This window comes from Python bivittatus, unplaced genomic scaffold, assembly GCF_059951505.1.
Source record: "Python bivittatus isolate LINGU-HERP-01145 unplaced genomic scaffold, Pbiv_v1 ctg000020_np1212, whole genome shotgun sequence".
Lineage (NCBI taxonomy): Eukaryota > Metazoa > Chordata > Lepidosauria > Squamata > Pythonidae > Python > Python bivittatus.
In genome coordinates, this window is record NW_028277030.1 from 107,334,704 (window position 1) to 107,362,124 (window position 27,421).

At 36.5% G+C, this 27,421-nt stretch overlaps 1 protein-coding gene across 2 annotated transcripts; it reads left to right on the top strand.

Annotated features, from left to right (window-relative positions):
- The first annotated feature begins 1,827 nt into the window (after positions 1 to 1,827).
- On the top strand, positions 1,828 to 27,421 carry LBR (lamin B receptor). Of its 2 annotated transcripts, none has more exons than XM_088146165.1 (14): positions 1,828 to 2,141; positions 7,130 to 7,307; positions 10,584 to 10,781; positions 16,924 to 17,004; positions 17,401 to 17,578; positions 17,806 to 18,002; positions 18,988 to 19,042; positions 21,272 to 21,466; positions 21,663 to 21,766; positions 22,120 to 22,245; positions 24,027 to 24,195; positions 25,477 to 25,557; positions 25,670 to 25,792; positions 26,432 to 27,421. In XM_088146165.1, the coding sequence occupies exons 2-14, from the start codon at positions 7,143 to 7,145 to the stop codon at positions 26,590 to 26,592; spliced, it is 1,833 nt and encodes a 610-aa protein (XP_088002291.1). In that variant the 5' UTR covers positions 1,828 to 2,141; positions 7,130 to 7,142; the 3' UTR covers positions 26,593 to 27,421. The 2 variants fall into 2 exon arrangements, with proteins under 2 accessions (XP_088002291.1, XP_007433161.3); XM_007433099.4 differs by having other exon boundaries at positions 1,830 to 2,141; positions 17,398 to 17,578.

Genomic DNA, 27,421 nt, shown 5'->3' on the forward strand with positions numbered 1-27,421 from the left:
CCAGGCTGCAGCTACCAGCCTGTTATTCGGCTGCTACATTGACACTGCCTAGAAGCTCTTCTTCACAGAATGACCCATTACTTGATGCTTATTAGCCTGCATTCCAGTTTTGTTGCTACTCCTGACTCTGTCAGTGCACGCTCTCAACTGCTGCCATTCCCAGGTCTTCTGCTGGGCGTCACCCTTCCTTTCAGCCAGATCACTAACCCACATCTCAACCCCCTGGTGATCTGTATCTGGATCCCTTTGGTGCTATGGCTCATCAGTGCTTTGGATCTCTCCAAAGGCTCAGCTAACACTCCTTACTTCTCACTGCTGTCACTGAACACTGCCTGCCAAACAATGCTGCACTGTCTTCCTCCATTGCTCAGCTGGAGTTTGCTGCATGCCTTCTTTCCAGCTGGCTCTCTTGACTTGTCTTGTCCTTTTCCATTAATGCTACTGGCAAGCCTGGGGAGAGATCATAACCAGGCTATAGTGAAAACAGGAGTACAGAGAACCATCAGTGTGACACCTTTAGTCCTGGAAGGAATTCCAATTGTAGAAGAAGAAAAAAGCTGGTTAGTGTGCTAACCAGATCTTAGAATAGCAGTGGCTTCTGGAAATTGAGGACACTGAATTTGACAGCCCATTTAGTTCCCAATAATTATACTAAGCATCCTGGAAGGAACAATTTTAATGAAATGAGTTTGTACCCATTTTATACCAGCTTTTCTCAAGCTGGAGTTCGAAGAATAATGGTAGTTTTAGCCTAACTTATCTGGAGGACAGTAAGTTATGGAACAGTATCAGCTTGTATGAGATTTGTTATTGAACAAAAATGTGTCAAAATCCATATTTTTAAGATCCATTCCTGAATACATTTACTTAGCTATAAGCCCTGTTGACATTAATAGCCTGGATTAGGCATTGATAGAATTGTACTCTTATTTGAAAATGTGTGTAGAGGTACAATATTTACTTTATCTACTTTATTTACTTTATCTTTTATTTACTGGTTGAATCAGGGACTGGACTAGAGGCATCCTTTTTTTTTGTGTGTGCCTTCAAGTCAGTGTTGACTCCTGGTGACTGCCTGGACAAGTCCTTGCAGTTTTTTGGCAAGATTTTGGGAAGTGGTTTGCCATTGCCTGCTTCCTAGGGCTGAGAGAAAGTGATTGGCCCAAGGTCACCCAGCTGGCTTCATGTTGAAGGCAGGACTAGAACTTCCAGTCTCTACCCTGGTACCTTAGCCACTACTACACCAAACTGGCTCTCATCCTAATTTATGGCTGCATTTAAATAAAATACTAAACGAGGATTTAAAAATTATGATTTGTGAACACAGTGGCTGTGTTCACAAATGTCCCAATGGCATTCACACGTGCCAAGTCACGGCTTGTTTTACAATGTTTTCAGAATTAATCATGATTGTCTGCCTATCCCCAGCCATTAACCCCTCTTCATAAATCAGTTTCTGGATTCACACATTCTACTAATCCACAGTATGGTTTGTTTGGTTTTCGGTTTAGCACGTCCGTAAGCCGAACCGCTTGTGGCGTAGGCAAACCTAGCCACGGTGTTCTTTGAGGAGGAAAAAACGGAATCCTCCCCCATCTATTCTCAGACTTTGTACTATGATCCTCCGTGGTCCCTGCACATCCGCGGATCAGTGGTAACAGAAACGAGGGAATTTATTATTTTTCGCTATTTAGACCTGGGAATTTTTAAACATGGGAAATTACACCCGCCCAACTGAAGAGGCGCGAGTACTTGACGCCGTCCAGCAACAGAGGCTTTCTTTTTATTTTCCTCGAGTGAACTATGTCATTGGCTAAACCGGAGGCAGAACTTGGTGCGAAACTCGGAGGGATGAGAGGGAGGAACGCGCCACCCACTTGCAGCCAATCAATGGGCGTTAGGAGCGATTCAAACGCTGTGCCTTGCCCAATGGTAGCCGTTGGCGCCTCGATCTTCGCGCCTCCCAACAGGACGGGGGGGAGGGATTTGGAACGTCGCCTTGTCCTCCCGCCTGCAACCGTCGCTAAAGGCGGTTAGTTCGCGTTGCCGTTAAGCTCTACGTTCTCTTTTTCTCTCCAAGGACTCTCGCTGTTCAGTAGAGGACTTTATATCCACCTACTAGGGAGGCTGGCAGCCGCCAGGTGAGGGCGCGTACGTATTATGCGGGCTGGGACACACCCCTTCAGCGCCTTTCCCAAGGTGGGAGGGCACCGGGCGGTCGCCGCCTCCTTTGGCGCTTGTGGCTCCTTCCTTCCCTTTATCCTCCATTTTCTTAGGCCTCGGCGGACTTATGTAGTCTGCTTCGGACTCCTTTCTCGTTCCGCGCCGCTCTTCTCGACTCCCTCCAACTGTTTCACTCTCGCTGATTGTAGTTTTCGCTTGAATTTTACCCTCAAAGTTCCGCGAGCGAGCGATTTTTATGAAACCTTAGAATCATTCCACTGGGGGCCGCGAGGGGACGCCGCAGATCCCATGCAAAAGGAATCGTCTTCCCTGGGCTGATCACTCTCTTCAGAGACGCGAAGCGCGCGGGGGGAGCAGTTTGCTTGGAGTCATGGGGCAGCAGAAATAGTGCCGAGGCAGTTAGGACTGTGACCATTATTAGGGAGACAGTCCCATCAAAGTTGAGATTCATTTTGGAATTAATATGCTTAGGAAAAGTTCGCATGTGATCTTTAAATGAGAATGTATGTTGCTGCGTCGTATGCACTCTTAATCCGTTTAGCATTGTAATGGCTTCGGATAGTTATTGCTTCGAAGGAGAAGCAAATAAAAGACAACCTTTTATAAGTTCATATTTGAAATAGTTAGCCTTTGAAGCACAGATACCATAGAACTTCTTAGAACGAACAGTTCTTGAAAGGTAAAAACAGAATTGTAGAAGTTTATCAGGATGTTTCTAAGTTGACCAGTATCTATTGACTGTGGTATGGTAAATAATATGCAACAAATACACCTAAACAAACCTGTTATTCAAAGTCAGTGCAATTACTATAAAATCAACCATAATAAAATATTTTTACATTAACAAAGGTCCCCAAAGAGGTGTGAAGCGGCAACAAAATAAAGTGAAAATTGAGGGGAGGGAATTCATAATTGCACATTACAGCTGGGAAAGTCACTTAGGATTGCTGAATATGATACAGGTGTGATTAAGGCTGGTAACTTAGCCTTCACTTATTAAATGTTTTGTAAGTCTCAAGTGACTAATAATGTGATGGGTGGCAGAGTTCAGTAGCAATCTGGGCCTATCTGATAAAATCCATGGCATATAGAAAATTGCAACTTAGAATGTAAGAGGTGTGAATGATAAAGAGCATGAATTAATGCATGAAATTACAACAAAAAATAGATGCTTTGTGTTTCTGAACATAGATATGTTGTGAAACTAAGAAAAAGAGGAAGGATATAGAGACAAGAGCCTGATCTTGTGGAGTTGATGGCTACTTGTACAGAAATAAAGATGTAGCTTTAAGTATGAATGAAAGGGCTAAAATATGAACTGGTGTCATGTAGATTCTTATTGGGTGCATATGAAAATAGGAGTCCATAGGCTATTAATAGTTGCACTATGCCTTCCAGTAAATGGTGATAATGGAAGAACCAAAAATGATTTTGGAAAAAATATATATACAACATTCTAAATAAATGCCATCGGGGGGAGAAAGTTAGTCTGTCAGGTAACATTAACTGATGAGAGGTAACAAGTTAAAATGATACAGAAAAAGTGACTGGACCATTCAGAGACCCAAGAATAAATAAGAATGATTAACGGTGAATAACTGCTTAGAAAAAGTTCTATTTGTTTTGAATAAGTGGTTTAAACAAGTCTACTCACATGTACACATGGAAAGGGAGTAAATCAAAATGTATGATTGATTTTATAGTTAAGATGAAACATTGAGAGAATTAAGGAACATCACAGGAGAGGTAATGGCTAGTGAGAATCTACTCTTAAGAAAACATGAGATGTACTCAATTTTCCCTATTGTAGCTAAGTGATGTCTTCTGGATGCTCCTAAATTCATACCAAGTGTGTGAATATATAACATAAACAGAACAATTTAATCTTCTGGAGCTGCAGTGTCCTATAGTGCTCCCTGAAAAATACAGATGTAATTATGTACAAAAATATATCTGACCTTACATATAGCAGTTTAATGAGAAATACTGTTTGGCAAAGTCAAGTGTAATATGATATAGAAATGAGAATTATATGTTCCTATCTCATTAACTTGCTTGAATAAGACAGGTCCTGCCCTTAGACTTTTATACTGTAAGGTGTGATACAATCAATCAATCAATATCTGATATTAGTTCTGTTTCAGCTAGGTTAGTAAGCTTGGAAAAAATTATTTAAGTCCATCAGATCTAAATGTTAATTTAAACTAAAACTACCAAATGATCCACACAGTATAAATCAAGGGAGCAAAAATTGTGGCTTATGGGGTCTGTTTCCAAAAAAAAAAAAAAAAATACAAAATCCGTTATCCATACAAGTGTGATGTGATTCTGTGTTTTGAGCCATATCTGCCAGTTAAATAATTTGTAAATAAAAGTTAATATATTTGCTTCTATTAAATTGTAATTGTTTTTTAAAAACTGTTTTAAATATGGTGTCTTTTTAAAGAAATATTTGAAATATTTGTAGAGTGCAGATCTCAAGCATATATTCCATTGAGAATGTAATTCTGACAGATGACATGTTTGTATGGCACTCTGGTTGTAGTGAGAAATGGGTTCCCTCTTCCAGATCCTATTGTATCCTAATTCTGAAGTAAAGAGACTAGGACTAAGGGTCCTTTCACTTATTACTAATACTATCATCTAAAGGATATCGTGAAGGAAGTAGGTTCCTGCATATACCCTTTGCAGTAAGAACAATTTACTTACATGGAACATAATAACAAGGTCCTTTAAAAAATAAGACTTCACTTACATCAAGCAGAGGAGTCATGAATTATATTCTACATCTCACTCTGAAAATAAGTCATTTGCAAAGCTGCTATTGTGAGATCAGAGCTTGCTCACTGAAACTAGTAGTTCTATATTCATGAAATCCATAGGAAGGCACATAGTGATATGAAGTTCTATCCATTTCATTATAAATGGTGGTTGAGCAAAATTTTGCAATCTCATTTCCTCATATGGGAACTGATAATTCAATACTAAATTTACATATGTTGTCTCTGACCTGGGTTAAATAGCAATTTTGAAGCCCTGCATAAATAGCACAGCAGACTACTACAGGGTCTATTATTTCTGCTAAATGTAATCTACATGGACATATGTGCTTTCTTCTTGGGATATTGTGAATTTTCCTTCCAGTAACTTGAAGGGCCGACCATTTAGTGTGGATAAGAAGGCTGTCTGATGCCTATCATAAGTACCATATTTTTCCAACTATAAGACGATACTTTTTTCTAAAATCCTTACCGTAAAAATTGAAGGGTGTCTTATTCAAGGAAGTCAGCCAAGGAGAGAACCGCGCGGTTGCAAAACTGCCCATACTTTGTTTCTGCAAAGAGGCTTCCTCCTATTGCTAGCCTCCAATCACGAGTGAAATAGCTTGTCTCCCAAACAGACTTCCTCCAATCATGAGCCTTATGTAACTGATGTCAGCTGATGCTGAACAAACCAATTAGAGGAAGGCTGTTTGGAGAGAGAAGCTATCGGCAGTTTCACTCGTGCTTGAATATAATCAGTTATGCAAAAGAGCATGGAAATAGAGCTGCAGAGAGACGGTTTGGACCTCCCACCGAGTGTATCAGGTAAATATTAACTAATTACTAAATTAAAATGTGTTCTGCACTATCTTTAAAATATTGATTTCTTAATTTTGGGTTGGAAAAGTGGGGGTCATCTTGTACATGGGGGCGTCTTATTGACGGAAAAATACGGTAATATTTATCAGGTAGTTTGGGAGGGGGGAGAGAATTGTGCTTTCAAATCAGGTTTTTATTCCCAGCAGCTGCCTGGACTAGTCCCTGCAGTTTTCTTGGCAAGATTTTTCAGAAGTTGTTTGCCATTGCCTCCTTCCTAGGGCTGAGAGAAAGTGACTGGCCCAAGGTCACCCAGCTGGCTTTGGGCCTAGGTGGGACTAGAACTCACAGTCCCTTGGTTTCTAGCCTGATGCCTTAACCACTACACCAAACTGACTCTTCAGCTGTATTAAATGTGTGTTATATATAATTTTAACATTTGTTCCTTTGAATGGTACATTTAGTACTAACTGTGTCTGGAAAAGTCAATTTAAGCACTTAAAAATATTTCCAATTATATTTTTAAGCGCTTAAAAATATTAAAAATTACCCATTCTTTCAAGCCTAGAGTTTTGTGCTTGATCTTGAACTTAACTAAATACACTGAATCTACAGCATAGTGGCTGTAATATAAATTCTTAGTTTATTACATCATATAGTCCAGATTGTTTGATCTGATGACTTTTTAAATTCTAATTTATAGTATGCTGCTGTTGTACTGCATTGCCATATCTTAGTCTTTGTAGTTTTAATATCAGTAGTTAGTACAATTTTTATAGTTAGAATTTAATGTTATAAAGTTTTACAATTTTGTGTTAGTAGTCCCTATAACTTTGCTATTAATCTGTTACTTACCTTAAATTTTTATTCCCAGAATGGTTGTAATTTTATAAAATTGATAGTGGTCTACAACTGAAACAAAGATTGATGATGATGAGTTTAGTATATGTCTTGAAATGGTGAGATTTTGGAGTAAACCCTAACAGATAATCAAATGAAGAAGTCTGTAATTCGTGTTTCAGATTATTGTGTAGGTCACAGTGCACACATTGTGTTTAATTTCATAATGTCACTTGATTATTTGAAATAGGAACAGTGGAATCTGTGTCAGATCCTTTATTGTTATACACTTTAGTAGTTAATCTGACCAGTGTCCACATGTCTCTTTCATTCCCCTCATTCAGCTGGAGGAAGAGTTAGCTTATTTATTTACTTGATGTTTATGTGGACTTTCTGTTCAAAAAGATATAACTTTATTTTCCCAGTGTACCGAACAGGTTAAGATAGGATTTGAATGTCCACAGATTTTAAAATAGCAACTTAATTTATTAGTCCATGCACACTCACACACCCTTTTTTCTTTTTAGAATTGATTGAAAAATGCCCAAGAGAAAGTTTGCAGATGAAGAAGTGGTAATGGGCCGATGGCCTGGAAGTGTGTTATACTATGAAGTAAAAGTAATCAGTTATGATGACCGTACACATCTTTATACAGTTAAATATGAAGATGGAACTGAACTTAATCTGAAAGAAAATGATATGAGGGTAAGCAACCTTTGGGGTCAATAAATATATATTTGAAGTTTTGGTTAGCTTACTTGTGAAACTTTTGTCAATGATACACAATTGTGCACATGTTTCCCAAAACTATGTATGTTTGTTTGTTTATTATAGCTAGTTCTATTCCTGCTTTCATGATAAAATGCTTTCATGATAAAGCAGCTAACAAGCGATATAAACTATAAAATAGAATAAATATTATTGATAAACAAACTTCTAGGATCAGTCCAACAAGGCAGTTAGTGGTTATAGTCCTATGTGCAGGGAAGGAAGAGTCCTTCTGTGGTTGTTGCCTGCTGCTTTCCCTCTCTCCAAGTTTAAACTCAACAAGATTTCTCCTGCTAACGCTACCACATGTGTTTTCTTCTGGAAAGCATTATTTCTTTAAAGTATCATGATGTTAAAAGTGTTCCTTTCTTGTGCACGGCAGGTATGGGCAAGTTCTGATTCTCTAGATAATATTGTATTCCATCAACCCCAGGCAGTTTGTTCAAAGTCAGATATGACGGGAGTTATCTCTATTTCTGAAAGGCTACAGATTTTCAGTTGCTTTACATGTGTAAATCTGATGCGCATTATTTTGGGATTAGTTCACTTGCTTTCCAGAGGCATTTTAAAATCTGGAGAAGTCCAGTAACTGTACATAAGTTTCCTGACTTTGCATTTTGATTCTTGCAAAGTATTGAACCAAGAACATTTTCAAATGGACTAGACTCTGAGTTTATATGCTCATTTGTACCACAAAACATTTGATGAACAAAATAATTACACTTGGGAAGAAATCTTATGGCTACTTTTGCTTTTGAATATATTTAGCAACTCCAAGGAAAATTAATGTCTAATCAGTTCTGTTTTTAGTATATAAGAATCTTAGGTGTTCAATACAGCAAACCCTTGATTTAATGTACTAATGGGGAAAAGGGGTGTCCATTAAAGTTAAATATCTCTTAAATAACCAATGAGATTTTTGAGCTGAAAAACATACTTGTATATGAGAAGAAAATAATTTAACCTGTAGGTGTTAAAGTTGATGCACCAAAGACATGTCAGAGGTAAGGAGTCAAATGGAAGCTGAGGTTCTGAGCCTGGGAGCTCCAGAGCTAAAACAGTCACCCAACCTAATAGATTAGGCCAATCAACAAATCAGAGGAGCTCCCAGAGTCAGTAAAGAGAGCAACAGACTAGGACCACAGAGTGCCAAATGCAGCAACTATCCAGATCCTGTAGGTTTTGTCTGTTAAATCCAAAGTCTGCTACAATGAAGTCCATTAAATGGAGACATTACTGTACATCCAAGTCTATCAGATCTTTGTTAATTACTGGGATCACACAGTGTAGTGAAGTATGAAAATATAAAACTTTGTTTAAACAATGTAAATAAAATTTAATTTCCATATATCATGGTATGAGTGTGTGTGTATGTGTGTGTGCACACATACGCGCATGCACACACACACACACACACACTGAATTGGGTATAAGCTTATCTGCAGATAAGCTGACTTTCAAATTTTTAGCCAAAATACCATGAAAAATGCACCACCTGCAGATAAGCTGACTTTCAAAATGTTTGTATGTTTTAATTTTCACAATTGGCTTATTTGCCAATTATTATCATTCATTTTCCTATCTCTTCTTTTTTTAATTACCAGAGAGTGTTTATTAATCCATTTTCAAACATAAAATAATGTAAAATAAAAATGAACAATTTACCATACACAGAAAAACCAAAGGAAAAACATTGCACAACAAGAAAATACATAAAAAGAACAAACAAGAACTGTAATTGTAACTATATCCTGAGTTTAGCTGATTTTTTGTTTTTTAAACTAAGCTTTCAGTGTTGACCAAACTTGTCCAAGAATTTTTTCCAAAGGGAAAGATTATGTGAATAATTTTCTGATTAACCACATATATAATTTCCTCAAAAATTGCTAAATCATGCATCTGAAATCCAGTCCTTTATATCTGGAATTACAGTATTTTTCCATCTCCTAAGGATTATTTTTTTGGGTATTATTAGAGCATGAAAAACCCATCCTTTTTTTTTTGAGCATGTTAACTTCCAAGTAGCCTGTATATATATATTCAGCACAATACTCATGTCTTTAAAAGCCAGAGTTTTCTCAATAATTCTGTCAACTTACTATGTAATAATACTCCAAAAGTGGCATAAGGAAGAGCATGACCATAACATATGCCCTAAAGTGCCCTCACATTTCTTGCAATGCCATAATAAATCTATCCTTTACAAAACATTCTAGATAGTCTCCAGTAGATAGGAAAAACAATCTTTTGATGGATTAATTTCATCTTTAATCATCTGGATTTTCAGAAATATAACTGGGCTTATATTTTAGTATCGATATTTTTACTGGAATCAATTTTCCTCAAAATCTCAATTTGATCAAAATATTTTTTGGGAATAAACTTAGGTATCGCTCTTAAAACATATTCAAGCCTGGGAGTTATATTTATTTTAATTACATTTACTTTACCACACCAAGTCAAAGGTATCTTATACCATCTATCAAAATTCCAGCACAGTAGATGCATTAACTTGGATAAATGTTAAAATATCTTTAGGAATAAAAATCCCTAAATATTTAATAAAATTAGTAAAGACCACAAGTCCCATGTGTGTACAGCATTCTGGTGAGATATTTGACCTTAAAGGAAGTAAATTAGATTTACCCCAATTAATCTTATATCCAGAATATAAGCTGTATGACTGAATTTTACTCATTAGGGCTCATAATGAGGAAGTACAATTACTAAGCATAACCAACATATCATTGACATAAAGAAAAATCTTGTATTCTAAAGAATCAACCTTTACTTCACCTATATCAGAAGATGATTTAATTTGCACCTCTAACAGTTCTAAATTAAAAAGTAAAGTAGATAATGGGCATCCTTGGCAAGTACTATGTTGCCTTTAGATGCTGAAAGGCCTTTAATATAGTTCATATTAATTTTTGAAACAGGTTATGATTAGGTATGGATTTCCTATATACTTTCTTAGATGGATATCAATATATTATTCACATATTGTTACAGTTATTACAAATCACATGATTTCTGAACCAGTTGTTGCATTTTCCTGTCATTTCATTATGTTTAACTCTTCTAGGTAATGTTTCTAGAACCTGGATTATTTAAAATAATGTGCAGTTTTTTAATGAAAATATAGATATTAGTAATTAGTTGCTAGTTAAGCTGTAATAGAATAACTAATTTTATTTGATTGCTTTTTTCCAGTCTGTGTCATCTTTTCGGTTTAGAAAAAGCAGCTCTTCTTCGGGTTCTCCATCAAGACGTAGTGGTAGCAGATCTAGATCAGGCTCTAGATCTCGTTCACCTGGTCGACCAGCAAAACACAAACGCCGTTCTTCCTCGCGAAGCAGAGAGCCAAAAAATGAAAATAATATGATTGGGGAACCTAATCTGATTCCTTTGGTATTTGATTTATCTCTCTTGTCTCTTGTTTTTTTGGGGGGTGGTTGGTCTTACAAAGCTGTTTCATATTTTGTTTACTATTCCTATGAATTCCTTTAGATTTAATTAAATTGTTCATCAGTGTGAACTGAAAGCTTTGTTCACTAGCTAATTATACATTGACAAAACTTAGGAATTATTAGAACAAAGTAGGAACTTTACCTAAGCACACTCTTTCCAAATCAAGATGAAATGAGATACAGGAGATAACAGTAATTTTATTCATCTGTTATCAGTTAGTAAAAGTTACTTGTCATAAAGCCACTCAGATATAGAAGGATGCCTAAAAAATCAGTATTCATTACTTTTTTTAAAAAACTGTTGTGACATAGGCTACCAAGACCTATGCAGATTGGAATCTATAACTACACTGACTTTCAGGGCTTCTCAAGTGCCCTGATGTAGTTTTTGGCTGAAAATACTTATTTTGAGAGAAAATGTGGTAACTATTTAGAAATCCTGGATTTGTGCAATTTGTTTAAATTTCAAATTAATACATGAAAGGGTTGGAATAGATTGGAATGGAGCTTGGGTTGGAATGGAATGGAGCGTGGATACGTGAAAGTGATAAGAATCATTTGGTGGCTTTCCAAAGGTGGAGAGGTTCTACTTGCTTCAGGAACTTACATTTTCCTGCAATTTTTCATTCTTGCACATGCATGTTACAAGAGACTGCATGCTCCACAGATACAGCTATTGTTATACCTAGTAAATACTAGCAATAGCTGTAAACTATGGTAACTAAAATTTCTTTAAAATGAATTTTGATACATAATCTACTTAATCTACTTTGATGACTTCTGTGTGATTTGTTCATTCTGCTTTGGTTAAATTAAAGAAACAGTAAATGATAAGATTCAATAAGAACTTGGGATGTACAGAACCTCCCATTCATGAAAACTGCCTAATGAGCCCTGGAATGGGTTAGAGGAGGAGAATAGTTCAGAGGTCTCCAGAAAATTCCATTCCTGAATGATGGATTTTGCATATACCTGTGAAGAACTCAAGTAATTTGTTGCAGTCCACTAGTGCCTTAAAAGTCCATTAAGGTGAGAGTAATAGTTATGGTGTTTAGTATAGCATGTTGCAAAACATCATAGTATGTATGTATTTTTCATTAGATTTAGCCACTGCCCAATTACTATTGACATTAATAAGTACAGGAAAATATGGCTTGATAGTAGCTGCACTTCAGTTTAGGGCATTTGACTGAAGAATCTTCAAACATTGTTTTACCATCCTTTTACTGCAACAATGTTCTAATCTATATTAGAATGCTACATTAAGTAGAACAAGGCTAGAAAATGCTTAAATTGCATTACTGTAGCAACTCTTCAAACAACTAGAAATCTAAGAGAAAAAGAAAGTTTGTTTCTTGAGAACACAGACAATGAATTCAAATCTATTGGAAGAATAGCCACCTGCCTTGGTGAATTTCCTCTTCTCAGAAATGTTTAACTCCAGCTGTGTCTGCAGAAGCATTGGCTACATACCATATGCCTCTCAGTCAGAAACAGATGCTTCTCCACGGAACTGGATTGGACAGCCTAGGCAGATTAGATGGCTGATCCCTCCATCACTTACGATCACTGACAACTTGTTCCATCAGGTCTATGAAATTGAGTTAGGCATATAATCCTAGCTAAATTCCCCCCATCCAATGCTCTCTTAATTTTGGAGCTTCCCTTTTCAGGTTTTGGGGAGAATCAAGTGTTAATTCTAATGATTTCCATCTTGGTAGCAAAAAACCTGGAAATTATCCATTTACTCTTTTGGCTTTAGTATTACCCATTAGTTCAGGGTGCAAAAGTCAGATTTACAGATAAACAGCATGTAAGTGCCACAGGTTTTCAGGCTCTAAGTACTCCTCCCCCAACCCCTACAGTTTCAGTAGCATTATTCCCGTTACTTAAAAACAAGTCCACCAATTGCACCCTTCTGGAGCACCAGTCTGCTTAGCTTTCAGCTTCCTCATTCATTTTGTGATACTTCTGCATCCCTAATTACTCCAGGCAGAAAGGAAGAGAGTTACCAGCCAAAGAGGACAAATGTGCCACGCTTGACTAGATAACAATGATCCTATTCCAAAATGCTGTTTTTCTTTTCTTTTTTCAAAGTAAAACTTTAGTTGCTTAGGATTTGTTATTTTCCTTTTTGGAACTTTTCAGTGAAATATTAACATTTGAGTGGGAAACTCCAGTTCTTTGGACCTGTCCATTCTCCCCCAGAAGGTCCTTTATTCTCTCAGGTTCCCTTAATGAACACCCTCTTACCTTTCTTAGTGACTACAGGCAATTTATTAAGGATGGAGAAGACACTCCAAAACACCCAGATGACAGCTGGTCATCTGATGATAGTTTTCTAAGAAAAGCTTGATGACAGCTTTCTCAGAAAAGCTTCTGCAGGAGATAACAGAGCAGCTATAGGCACCTCTTTTTCCACATTTTCATTCTGTACTTAAAACAGCTGTTAGAGCTCATTCCTGTAGAACTTGGTGAGATCAGACAAAGAATCAATAATTTGGCAAAAGCTGCAGTCCTTAGTCTGATTCCAGCTTAGGCAGTGTTTGGTTTACAAGTAAAGATTTATATGTCCCAGCCAGGAGTCAATATAGTTTAAGAATTGGAATGTCAACTGTGTCACTGGGTGCCTTTGATCAGGGAAAAAGCCTTTTCAGAGCATGTAAGATGAAATTTTAATTGAAAACAAGTTGAAAACCTCCAAGAAGATTGCATTTAGCTCTGTTTGTCCCCAGACCTGAACTTCATTCTTTAAGGGTTTCAGAACCATCTAGGCCAATTGTGGATTTCAGTTGAAACTGCAAAAGACTCAGTCACATGCCAGAGATTCCTACCAATCATTTCCACAAGGAAGAGATGTACCCTGTTCCAGGAAGAGATTTGATGCCCTTGTGCTATTGGTATGAAACTACTTTGGATTCCTGGCATTTACTTCTAATCAGAACAACACTGTATTTGGATAGGTATCACCAGTCTTTCGTATCCTGTACAATATTTTTATCTTAATAACCTTTTAATTGGTTCAACTGGAACCAGAAACTGTTCATTTGTTTTGATTAGCAGAGATGGTTTACAGCTAGTCCTCAAGTTACAATGGTAATTGGGACTGGAATTTCCAGCACTAAGCAATGCGGTCATAAAGCGTGATGTCATGTGACTGCATCGCAAGCGATGACAATCCCAGCAGTCCTCATTGCTGCTGTTAACTGAATCCTACCGGTCATTAGGCAATCCAAGCCATTCCCAGCTTGGTCCCTCCCAGCCCCAAGCCTTGGTAAGGTAAGGAACTGCCTCTTCAACTCTTTCCACTCACCTATCTCCCCTCCCATCTCTGCCCTTTTGGCCATTCTGCATGGTGGCACTCCTTGGCATTGGCGGTGCTAGGGCTGAAGTAGAGGCCCGGGGCCTTCAGCAATCTCAGCTAGCTGCCCCTGGGCCTCTACATGAGCCCTAGCACTGCCACCAAGAAGTTGGGGGAGCTGAAGTGCCCCGGCAGTTGTAAGTGCAGGCAGGCTGCCAAGTGCCCAAATTTTGATTACATGATTTATGGGCACTGCAATGCCATAACTTCAGGGACTGGGCGTAAGTATTATTTGTTCAGTGCCACGGTAACTTTGGGTGCTGAATGAATGGTCATTAAACGAGGCCTACCTGTATTTATTTGAGTAGCCAAATTTCCTTGGGTGCTGTCATATTTCTGCACAAAGGTGATAGTTTGGGCAACTACTGGGAAAGATGTTCATGGCATTCTGAAGATGGGAGAGGATATACCAGCTATTAAAGATGTTTTTCACAGTACAGGTACCAGATTAGATAAAGAATATTTCAGTTGGAAAATTGTGGGAAGTCAGTGGATACATTGGTAATTGATTCACTAAAGGTGGTAAAGATTCTTCAGGACAAAATAACCCCTGGAATCTCTTGCTGAGCCAATGTAGAGGTGAGGAAGAAGCTGAGAAAAGCCAGCTGGGGTTTCTTATGGCCGCTCTGATAGTATTGGCTTTGCCTGAACATTAACAACTAAATATTGAGACAGCATTCCAGCTTTTTTCCATACAGCCTTGGAATTCACTGTGAGATTTGCTCTGAAGAATGGAATTTTACGGAAGGCCTCATCCACTCAACTAATTGGGGAGATAAAAAGTATCTGTTTTTCTGAATTATGTCAAGGAAGTTGAACAAGATAGAAATATGTTCAATACAACAAGGAATATTGCTTTAAAGAAGAATCTTCAATATTCCAACATGTTTACATATATCCTTGTTTTGCAATTATCAGATGACTTAGAAATCATATGGAAGCTGAAAAGTATCTTACCACTATGTTCCTGTTGGAAGCAGGGATTATGTTCTTATGTTTTGCTGTAATGCGTATTTGTATCTTTAGTTTTGGCTAATTGCAGATGTGCTTGTTAAACATATATCTCCTTGGCTACTGAAAAATATGATAAATTCCTATTTCATTTACAATTTTACTCTGCCTTTTAAATTTATTTCTCATGCTGTTTTTCTTCTTCCTCCCTTTGCATTTTCCTATTTCTCTAAATCTGTTCATTTTGGAATTATACATTTTGATAGATTAACTAGAATAACTTCCTTCCCTTTTCCTTCCCCATGGATTTGTGTAATAGTTATAATAAGGAGGATTATGTAAGTGGTCATTTTAAACATGCAAGAGGCATTGTGATTTTAATTAGAAATTTTTTAACCTGATTGTTGAAGAGGAAAGATAAGATAGAGAAAGTCATGTTGCCCATCTAGATGATCAAGTCTAGCACTTGTGGATTCTGTAGAGTAAATTCTTTACTGTTTACAACATCTGCATACCAAATCAGTGGACCATATAATGAAGGTGACTTGACTTGCTCTCTTACTTCCCACTTCTCTACCACTGGAAAATGGAATATGATTTGTATTGAAGATTCACTTAACAATTCTAGTTCTTTTTACGTTAAGGAAAAAAATGTTTTTTATTGGAGAGCGTGGGCAGACCAGTCTACTTTAGGATGCTCTCTTAAGAGGAGGAGTCTTTTTGATTGGTCTAATACTCCTGTTCCAAAAGAATCAGACATAAAACAGTGAAGGGAAAACCTGAGTCTCACCTGAAAACTTAGCTAAATGTAATATTGGGCAGACACCACCAGAGCCCCAGAAAATCAATTGTGGAAGAAAAGTAGTCAAGAGCAGGAAAATTCCTCTCAAGAGGGCTTTAAAAAGAAGACAGGAAAACTCCATTTTGCCTTTTGTTTGTTTGTTTGTTTTCTACCCTGAAAGGAGTCTTAATCTGGCTCCTGCCTTCTTCCCTTTCTCAATTGTCTTTAACTCTCATTTAATTCTTTAACCTTAATAGACATGATAAAAAGTCTTATATGTAAATAGCCTTACTGATATCAAATAAATACAATACCAGAAAGATTTTATCTTTAAAATTATGTGATACTTGGGATGTGCAACATACCTCAATCCAGAACCAAACCAAACCATTGAGAGCACTCCAGAGCGTTCTATTTCTCTCCCAACAAGGCTGTTCTGAGAATGGTTTGAAGTTTCTGGAAGTACGTCCTCTGAACTGGAATTGGAAACAAGGTGTTTTAAACATAATGTTTCTAATGAAGGCTTGTTTCAGGGCCAGAACGTTCATAGAAGGCCTCAAATTGCTTCCAGTTTTGAGGATTTACTTCCAGAAATTGCAGAACCATCCCCCCATGGTAAAAGCTTTTTGGCATCTAAGACTTTTAAAACAAACTGTTAAAAGCTCGTTTAGAAGGTTTGAATTTTATATTTTGCCAATAAATCTAATGTTAATTTATGTTTTCGTATGTTAATGATGTTACCAACAAAAGGGTAATGGGGTTTTGTTACTCTGAATTAGTACATTTTTGAGTATTTTCTATAATTTTTAGTACCAAAAAATAAAGCACAAAATAAAATTGCTATAGAATTTGATTCAAATGTTTATTCACAGTCCATAAATCTGGTTTCTTTTTATGTCTCTAGTTAATATTTATAACTGCAAGGTTTAATTGTAATTTTATTAGTAAAAGAGTTTCTGTTCTTAAAAAAACCCTGTTTCTTCAATCTAGAAGCTGCATGAAAATAATACCAATCAGTATAATGGAGAGCCAGATATCAGAGAAGTGAATTATTCTCATGCTATTTTAGAGGTATGAAATACTAAGAATAATGTTTGACAAAAATATACAGTTCCAATATTGTACGGAACCTAGCTAACTGCCTAAAGTTAATTCCTCTTCAGTGTTTTAAGGAAGAAGAATATCCATTTGAAAATATTATGCTATAGGAAATGTAGATTTTTTAACAGAAGAGACATATGCATTATTATTAATAGATAGTGAACTGATTGTGCATAAAACTTGCTGCTATGGGATATGTATGTGTACTATGTTTTAAGTGGACTATTGGAAATAATGACTATAGATAGCCAGCAAAACAAGTGAGGGATTGGGGAGCAATAATACGTGACTTGAGGATGGTTCTTTAGTATGTACTAATGAATGATAGCAAATTGTTTTTCCTCCTACACTGTTTGTGTTTAGCAGCAAAGAATTGAGTCTGAGCGAGCAAGAGAGCGCATTCTGGAGCGATACAGTTTGCATCCTAGAAAGGAGGAGAAGATAAGAGAGGAGATGTATTCAGAAGAGAAAATTTTTGAAACACCAAAAAGTATTGGGAAAGAATGCCAGAAGACAAAAGAACTAGTATTTGGAGGAAAAATTGGTATGCTAGTCTTGAAAGTCATAAATTATAGTTGTACAACAATCTGCAGTCTTTCATGCACAACTGAAGTTCTCAACTTCCCATTCACATCAATAGAGAAAATAATTTTGAACATAAAAGTTTGTGGATACAGATATTTTAGTTACAATCAGTTGGTTACCTTTCTTGCTGGAAGGCTTCCTTGGAACTGAATTGATTCTAATAATTGTATAATTATTTTTTTTTAGGTGCCTTCCTTATGATATTTCTTCTGCCTGGAATTGTGTTCTACCTGTTGCTAATGTGCACACAGAAAGACCCCAGCCTTTTGAATTTTCCTCCTCCACTCCCAGCTTTCCAAAATTTATGGGAGACAAGAGTGTTTGGTGTCTTTCTTCTTTGGTTCTTTCTCCAAGCTCTATTTTACTTATTGCCTATAGGAAAGGTAAAACTTTTAGAAGTCGAAATTTAATGTTTTAATTTATAAAAGAGCATTCTAACTTCACAGTTCTAAAAACAGTATTTTTAAAAATCCTATTTTATGTTGTATAAATGCTATAGCAGCACCCCCATTATAAAGTGGTTATATGAGATGAAGAGAAGAGCAAATGTCAGTTTCAGTTTTCAATAGTATATTGATTTTGGAGCCTTTTTTGTGATATATATTGATGAGGGGAGTGTTTATTTTAATTTTGGGTTGTTTTTTTTAATATACTGGATAGTGCTTTTGTCACACATCTTCCTCCATTCTGTAATGATTTCTCTTAAAGAAACATTGATATTCTACAAATCATCCAGTGTATAGAATGGGTCTATCAATGGTTTTTGGTGCAGTGAAGTTTTTCTGCTAGTCAAATAGGAAATGATCTTTACCAGTTTCCTCCCCCTCTCTCTCCTTTAGAGGGTTTAGTCTTTAGAGGGTTAGAAATCCTCCAAACTTTGGACATGGTGTTGGGAACTGGCAGAAGGAAAGGGGAGTTGGCAAAGATTGCTTTCATGCCTTTCCATCAAATTCTGGTTGGAATTGTGCCTGGGGACACTCCTGCAGTAGAATAAAACCTCTAAATCCAAAGAATTGGATGCTAAACAAAATGCCATCTTTCCTCCAAATAACAGATTGTGATGGATAGTTTTAGTATTTTTCCAGATGGTCTCCATGATTGAGTGGAAAGATCTAGTAGTTACTTTTTGTTTTACTCCCTCTCATTGATGAAAACACACATTTCATAGTACTATATAGTGTTCTGCTTCCTATATATCAAATGTGCATGTGTATGTATATGTGGGTGTGTGTGGATGTATGTGTATTTTTATTTTTATATATATTATAAAATATATATAAATATTTTAATCTTATGATTTCTTTTATTACTCTTGCACAATCTATGAAAATTTGAATATTTTAGGTGAAAATATCTTTTTCTTTTCAGATTGTAGAAGGGGTACCTCTTTGGAATGGAATTAGGCTGGAATATAGAATAAATGGTAAATATGTATTTTCAGTTTCTTTGGAATTTGCTTATCTGATGCAGTTATGATCAATTCTTGTATTTAAGTTACATACTGCAATTTTTATTCTTCAGCTCCTGATCCCAACTCAAGGTTCTTGTATTAACTGATAAAGCTCTGTCTCGCTTAGAATTACAGTATCTTAATAGATTTAAATCCTACATCAGTTAATTAATCCACACTTTTATTTTATTTATAAATAAAATTTATATGTCGCCCATCTCACTATCAGTGACTCTAGGCAGCTCACAAGTAAAAAACATAAAAACATTTAAAAACTACAAAGCTCATTAAAAGTCTGCAGACAAAGTTAAAAGATGAAGAGAGCATCCTCAAGGCACCAGCCACCCCCAATGTTGGGAGCCCCCATTGGATCCCCAAGCTAGTCGGCAAAGCCAGATCTTAAGGCTCTCCTGGAAGGCCAGCCTCACCTCAGGAGGCAAGTTATTCCACAGGGTGGGGGCAAGGGCGGAAAAGGCTGTCCTCCTAGACCCCATCAGTCAAAATTCTCTAACCGATGGGGTCTGGAACATGCCCTTCCTGCTGGACCAAGTGGGATGGGCTGATGTAACTGGGCCAAGACAGTACTTTAGGTAGTCTGGGCCCATGCCATGAAGGACTTTAAAGGTCATAACCAACACTTTGAATTAGACCCAGAAGCAAACTGGCACCCAGTGCAGCTCACGCAGCAGAGGTGTTACATGCACAACCCTAGGGGTGCTCAAAACTGCCTGTGCTGCTGCATTCTGTACCAGCTGCAGCTTCCAGATATTTTTCAAGGGTAGCCCCATGTAGAGTGCATTGCAGTAGTCCATGCAGGAGATAACCAGGGCATGAGTGACCAAGAGAAGGGCTTCCCGATCTAGGAGAGGGCACAACTGATACACAACACGAAGTTGAACAAAAGCCCTCCTAGCCATGACTGCCACCTGCTCCTGAAGCAGGAGTTGTGATTCCAGGAGGACCCCCAAATTGCGCACAAGGTCTGTCTGGGGTAGTGAAACCCTATCCAGAACCAAAGAACCCCAGATATGGGAGAGGCCTGAACCCACAGCTACTCCATCTTGCCAGGGTTCAGTTGAAGCCTGTTCCCCTAATTCATTGTTCCCTTAATTCATTGAATGAATTAAGCTATAGCTTATTTATTTTATTTTTATTTATTTAAACAATTTATTTGGCCACCCAACTCATTCACGGTGACTCTGGGTGGCTTACAAAAATAAAAATCCCAATACAAAACCCACTCCACCGCCCCCCCAGCTTATAAAGGCTTCTGTTTTTTAATAAAAATTTGTTAGTCCAAAAAGATGCTACTAGGCTGCTTCTGGTTTCTGATATCTTGGTTTTGTTCTGGGTTTTCCCCTGTGCTGAGGTATGACAAATAGCTATCCAGAGATGGGCCTTTTCAGTTGTAACCTCCCAATTCTGAAATGGTGTCCGTATTTCTGGCCAACTTTGTTGCTTTTTGGTGGCAGGCAGAGATATTTTGAATCTCCCATTCATTTTAATTCATTAATGAATTAATTATATGTACTGTTTAGAAAGTTTAACTACTTTCTAGTAGCTATTTATTTTATTATTTATTGCATTAATTTCTGATTTTAGTGAGCTATACATTGTCCCGGTAAAATCTAATTTTGAAGGATGGTACTCAATTTTTAATTTTTTTAAAAAAATATTTCATTTTTCCCCCTGCAACTACAGAATAACATTCAGTCACAGAGGGCTAGATAAGCATTAATGGTGGTGGGAGTCTCACAGGATGTTTCTGGTAGGCCAGAATACATCCTGCATTGAAAATCCCTTGTCTCTGATTTCGTAGAATACTGTTGTTATTCCAAACTGTTGTTTGGGGATTTGATTTGTACAGGCCCTGTTTCAACCTGTTTATTGCAGTCATGGTCACAACTGAGGCAGATGACTATTGCTTTTTGGATGATTTATTTGAACTGAAATGTATGAGCAACCATGCTTTCTCATTTCTTGTTCTCTAGCCAGTTGCAAAGAATGGTGTCAGTTCAGACATCACACCACATTGCAGATGGGTAATGGGCTGCATACAGTCCCAAACAGATTTTGGCAATGATCTGATTCCCCCACATCAAAATTGCAGTAGAAAATTTGGTGGCAAGCTGCTAAATCATAGTACCTGTTTTGTTATTTTTGAAAAGTGTGTCTCAGTTGTTGTTTCTCTTCTATTTTAAGGAATCTACGCTTTTATCCTAACAGCTGTAGCTGTGGGAATATCTCTGTATTTTGAAATGGAGCCTTATTACTTATATGACCACTTCCTGCAATTTGCTACCTGTGCTACAGTTTTTAGTTTACTGTTGAGCATTTATCTCTATGCCCGTTCCCTGAAAGCACGTGAGCAAGAATTATCCCCTGGAGGAAATTCTGGTAAGTGAAGTTCTGTGGAAAAATTTTCAGCTTGCTTTTGGCCTTAATAAAGTTTTTATGTATGCATATTGAAAATAGTATAATTTCAGAATATAGTAGCGCCCGTTATTTATGTTACTCCTCTCTTGTTTTATAATCTATTATGGGGCTTTCACTAGAAAATTCAAAGGAACCATACATATATTCTTATTTGTAGGGAATATCTTTTATGATTTTTTAATGGGACGTGAGTTAAATCCTCGCATTGGAAATTTTGATCTGAAATACTTCTGTGAGTTACGACCAGGGCTAATTGGCTGGGTGAGTAAGAATATTAATCTCTTGTTGCACATTCTTTAATTTTATAAATAAAATAAATAATGTGATGAGGAAGAAATGGGCAAAGTAGTGGAAAATATATTATTGTGGCAGCCTTATTCATAGCTGCATATAAATATAAATTTATAGTTATGGAAGTTTCTCTAGATAAGCTAAATGCAAAAGGGCATGTAATACATAATATTGAACTTAAATATCATTGAAGTGTTTTCTGTGAAGAGGATGCCATTTGAAATATTTTATTTAAAATTATGATTATATGATATAGGCTGAATTAGATCACTGTAGAATTTTAAGAATGAAAATGGATGACATGCAATTTAATTTTTCTAAAGGCTGTTATTAACTTGGCCATGCTTTTGACTGAGATGAAAGTGCAAGATCGGAATATGCCCTCTGTGTCAATGATACTTGTTAATAGTTTCCAGCTCCTCTATGTGGTGGATGCTCTTTGGAATGAGGTAACTGGCAATTGATAATATTCTGAGAATAAATTATTATTAATCTTAACAAATTGTAATTTTATTTACTTGTAAGGTTCATATATCTTGTCTTTCCTCTAAAAACGTAAGGTGGTATACAAGCTTGTAAAGTAGGTTAGATAGATAATGATTAATATAGAATCTTTCAGTAAACTTCTATTATTGAATATGGGCTTAAATGTGGTCTTCCTTGTCGTAGTCCATCCATTTAACTGCTACTCCACACAAACTAACAGAGGAGAAGGGGTATTAATTTCCTCTTCCTTCTGCAGCTTGAATTAATAATCTGTTCCAGAGGTACCGAGCTCTCACAAATAGATTTGAAGGCTACACGGAAATAGAAAATCCAATTGCATTAGTGAAAATCTGCTAAAATGACATTGAGTTCTACTGTAGTTAAAAGCTTGAAGAATTAGTATGCAGTTATCTATATTTTGCATATTTGCTGCTCTTTACATCTATAAACCTTTATAGCATTCCTTTTTTTTAACTAGATGAATCAAATTGGGCAAAGTCTCCAGGGAAAGTAGTCAGAATTTAGTATCCAGGAAAAAGTGATGAATATATTAAAGGTTCAGGAATTCAGATTAGGAATTAAATTAGGGCTGCACAAAGCAATCAGAGAAGATCTTTCACAACAAGCAAGAACACACATGAAGCACCTTTTTTCAAACTGCAAAGCAGGCTGCTTGAAAAATTACTCCCAGTTATCTCTACATATATGTGCATGTATAACCAGTTCCCTTGGAAGCAAGTTTCTGTGGCATCCAGAAAGCACTGAGGATGGTTGCTGTTCATTAGCCAGTAATGGGCAGCTCACAGGCCATATGCAGCCCTACGTTGTCCCATTACTGGCTCCTGTATGAATCTTGAGATTGCATTGCTGAAATTCATAGGCAAAGTTCCTGAATATCGATGACGGTAGTGTTTTTATTTGTATTAGTGAGGGATAGTTTAGTTTCTGTTTGGGGTTGGTTTATTTTTTATTTTTTAAAAGGGGAGAATGATTGCACGAGTCTCTCTGAGTTAATTCATTTTCATTCCCACGCTTGACATGCACACTGATGCCAAAACCAGGTTGTAATTATGCAGAATGGCTGAATTTCAACAGCATCAGTTGGAGTCATATTTGTGAAAATAATGATGGGAGTAAGTGTTTATGGTTTCTGAGAGTAAATTTCTCTCATTTTCCATTTAATCTCCTTCATACCCCAGGACCATTTATAAAGGGACATTTTTTCCCCTACCCTTTTGGGGACTTGCGCCCATCATTCTTGAACATCTTGTTTAGGAAGTTTAAAAGCTTTTTTATCTTCCACATATCTCAAAAATAATTGAACCTCACTGAAATGTCCCTTTTATTGCTCATTGGCCCAATTTTGTCTCAAATCTCTGTACTCAGTCATCTGAGTTTACTATTAGAATAAGTTGAATCTAAAGAAAAGGCTATAACTTGTCTTTTAAAAGTTAAACTATGAAAAAGTTGTTTTGGCTTAGACACATAAATTGTAGAAAAGACTGAGCGTTTTATAGAGCAGTAATGCCCTACTAAATGGGAATTATAAATAAATGTATTCTAATTTAGAAAAGTGTGAACTCAGAATTTATAGACATTTCTTAATGGTTTAATGAAAGATATCCTTGCAAAAGGTGCTGTATAATGGGGCATGCATTTAAAGAAGCAAAGATGGTAATATTTTAGCTGTTTTGAAAGTTTCTTACCTAAATGCTAATTTAATACTTTTCTGTTAACATTTTAGGAAGCAATTTTAACGACAATGGACATAACAAGTGAGGGGTTTGGATTCATGCTAGCGTTTGGAGACTTAGTGTGGGTTCCCTTTCTCTACAGTTTACAAGCATTCTATTTAGTGAATAATCCAAATGAGATTTCGTGGCCTGCAGCTTCTGCAATTCTGACTCTGAATAGTAAGTTATGACTTAGTAATAAGAAAAGATGCTTTTGCATTACTACATAGTACAGCACAATAGATTTCAACTAAACTCATATTTTAATTGTGAGCTGCCCAGAGTCACCCTCTGGGGAAGATGGGCAGCATATAAATTTAATAAACAAACAAACAAACAAACATTTCTCCCCAATCAGTACTGAGCAGGAGATGGAATAATAACAACAACAATAATAATAAGTGCCTTGGGTGCAATCCTAAAACATTTGGAGCACCACTTGAACACATTGGCATTGACAAAATCACCACCAGTCAATTGCAAAAGGCAGCTTTACTTGGAACAGCTTACATCCTGCGACAATACCTTTAACACCATTGAACAACATCATCTGGCTATCCCAGGTCCTTGGGAAGGACTCGATAGGTGGATAAAAATGCCAGATCCAGTCCAAACATCTGGCTGACTGTGCGACCAACAATAATAATACTATGCGGTCAATGATCCGCAAGAGATGAGGTGATATGAGACGAGGGAATTGTGGACTTGCAGATGATGATGTATGCAAATTCTTCCTTACCCCAGTTGTCAGTTATTGTGGAAGTTGTAGTCCAACCATAATAGAAAGCCACCCTTGATTTAGATGATTTCCAGGATTTTTTCTAAACTCTGTGATTACAATATTTGTATTTTCATGGATAGTGAAATACTGTCACTAGTAGTATAATATTTGTCATAACAATTAGCTTGGAAGTATACTAAATCCTAAAATGGGAATATAATCAACATATTGCAAGAAAGTATGTAGAAAGATGCACATATTCCATTATTCAAATTTTAATCTTTAAATTTTGATACTTTTTTTTCATTCAGTCCTTTTCATTGATAAAAGCTTTTATGGCGTAGAATTGCAATAGCAATTTTCAGCTCCTGCAGCTCCCATTATCCTCCAAATCAGCTCCATAACATTCCTCATCCAGGAAAGGAAAGGAAATGCAGGAAAAGGGGACCAGCTGCAGGGAAACCCAAGGCGAATTCCATCCTTTGTATAACTAAGTTGAGAACCGTGAATGTGTTACTTGTTAGGGTAGAGTGTAGTACATTGATGACATATTAGTAATAGAGTCTAGGTTTGCTAAAGGCTGAACCTAGTGATGATAGAATTGAAAGATATATGCATCCATAAAAATGTTGCCGTTGTCATTATTATTATTGTGAAATGATAGCAGATAATAATAGAATGTATACTGTGTGGTTGGCATTTTTCTATCTTATAATCAGTACTTTTTCTTTTTTTCCAAGTTGTTGGATATTACATTTTCCGTGCTGCCAACTCAGAAAAGAATTTATTTCGAAGAAATCCAAAGGATTCAAAACTTGCTCGTAAGTACTGTTTACATGTACTGGTTTTATATCAATACTCTATGTACTATTTATTCATAGGTATGTTTTCTACTGCATTCTATAATATATACTTGTATGTATTGTTATACAGATTTGAATGTTATTCCTACTGCAACTGGAAAAAGCCTCCTTGTATCTGGCTGGTGGGGCTTGGTGCGCCATCCTAATTATTTAGGTGATATCATTATGGCCCTGGCTTGGTCCCTACCTTGTGGTAAGTTAATAAAGTATTTTATTTTAAGATACATTTTTCCTGATTCTTTTGAATTTCTATGCTGTTGATGGTGTGATAGTTACTGACAGTAATGTAGGTTTCTCACTATCAAGGATTTATATTTATTTATTTATCAAATTTATATACTACCACCCAAGAAGTGACTCTGGGCGGCATACAGCAAAAAAATATAATAAAATGCTTGAAAATAAGAAAATAATTTTCACAGGAGGAGAAAAGAATTGAAAAAGAAAGAGATACACCATAGACAATAATGTGATTATCCTTCCTGACAATATTCCTTTGCTGTATTTCTATGAAATGTAAGTAATAGCAAGAGCTAAAAGTATATATAAGTAATACTTAGGTATAAAAGTAATAGCAATAGCAAAAAAATATGTATTTTTGAATGCATTCGTAATGATAAAAAAATAAACTTCAGTAGTTGAAAAAAACTAATAAACCCCCCCACATAAATATTTTATAATTACTAATTACTAGATTAACTAGATTTTAAAATTACAATTAAGATATTTTAATACCGCACATTAAATTTTTATATATATTTCTGTGCTTACAATTACATTATGACTGATGGGATGCAGAAAAAGTAATGACTCTTTTTATATATTTTTATAGGGTTCAATCATATTTTACCGTATTTCTATGTCATATATTTTACTGGTTTGCTTATTCATCGAGAAGCCCGTGACGAACATCAGTGTAAGAAAAAATATGGTTTGGCATGGGAAAAATACTGCCAACGTGTACCCTATCGCATATTCCCATACATCTATTGAGCAACTCCCTGATGCAGGATACACAGTTTCGGCAATGAAAACTTCTTTGTTGTAGAGAACATACCTCCTACCTTTGCACTTGGAATATATATTAATTGTACTGGATTTTCTTAAAATACATTTACATAGTGAATTTGCAGATTTTTTTTACCAGCAATCTAATTGATGCTGCCTTATAACTTTTTAACCATTTGCCATTTTAAGTGACATATTTTTTTTATTAAGAAACAATAAACTAGTGTATAGTGCATGAAAAGTATCAAGTAATTTGTATGCTTTATGAACTGGTTGTCTGATCAGTAATGTTCATTCTCTGTCCTGTAGAAAAGAAAACCAAATTTAGGGTTTAATTCCCAGTATTTCCTTTCTCTATAATTTTATTTTGTATTTTTAGCCATTCATAGGCTAAGGGAACCTTGGTCAAAAAGTATCATATAAAAAATTAACTGTATAGCAAGATCCAGTGGAAAACAACCTTCATTATGCTCATGCTAAGTTACCTAATTACATTTGTTCTCACTCAGATCTGTCTCCCGTATAGGTAGTCCATGTCTTATGACCACTTATGATTGCTAAGCAATGGGGTCGTAAAGTGAGATGTCATGTGACTGCATCGCTTAGCGATGGCAATCCTGACAGTCCCAGTTGCCGTTGTTAACCAAGTACCCACCCTAATCCATGCCATTCCAGGCTTGGTCCCTCCCAGCCCTGAGCCTCAGTAAGGTAAGGGACTGCCTCCAGCTCCCCACACCTGCCTATCTCCCCCTCCATCTCTGCCCTTTTGGCTGCTCTACACCCTGCCTTGTGGGGCGGCAAGCAGCCCCAGAAC

Bases quoted from the DNA above. Each gene is read 5' to 3' on its own strand.
- LBR (XM_007433099.4), top strand. From the start codon at position 7,143: ATGCCCAAGAGAAAGTTTGCAGATGAAGAAGTGGTAATGGGCCGATGG. The intron at 18,003-18,987 runs GTAAAACTTTTA...TTTTCTTTTCAG, and splicing joins ACTTATTGCCTATAGGAAAG to ATTGTAGAAGGGGTACCTCT. The intron at 21,467-21,662 runs GTAAGTGAAGTT...TCTTATTTGTAG, and splicing joins ATCCCCTGGAGGAAATTCTG to GGAATATCTTTTATGATTTT.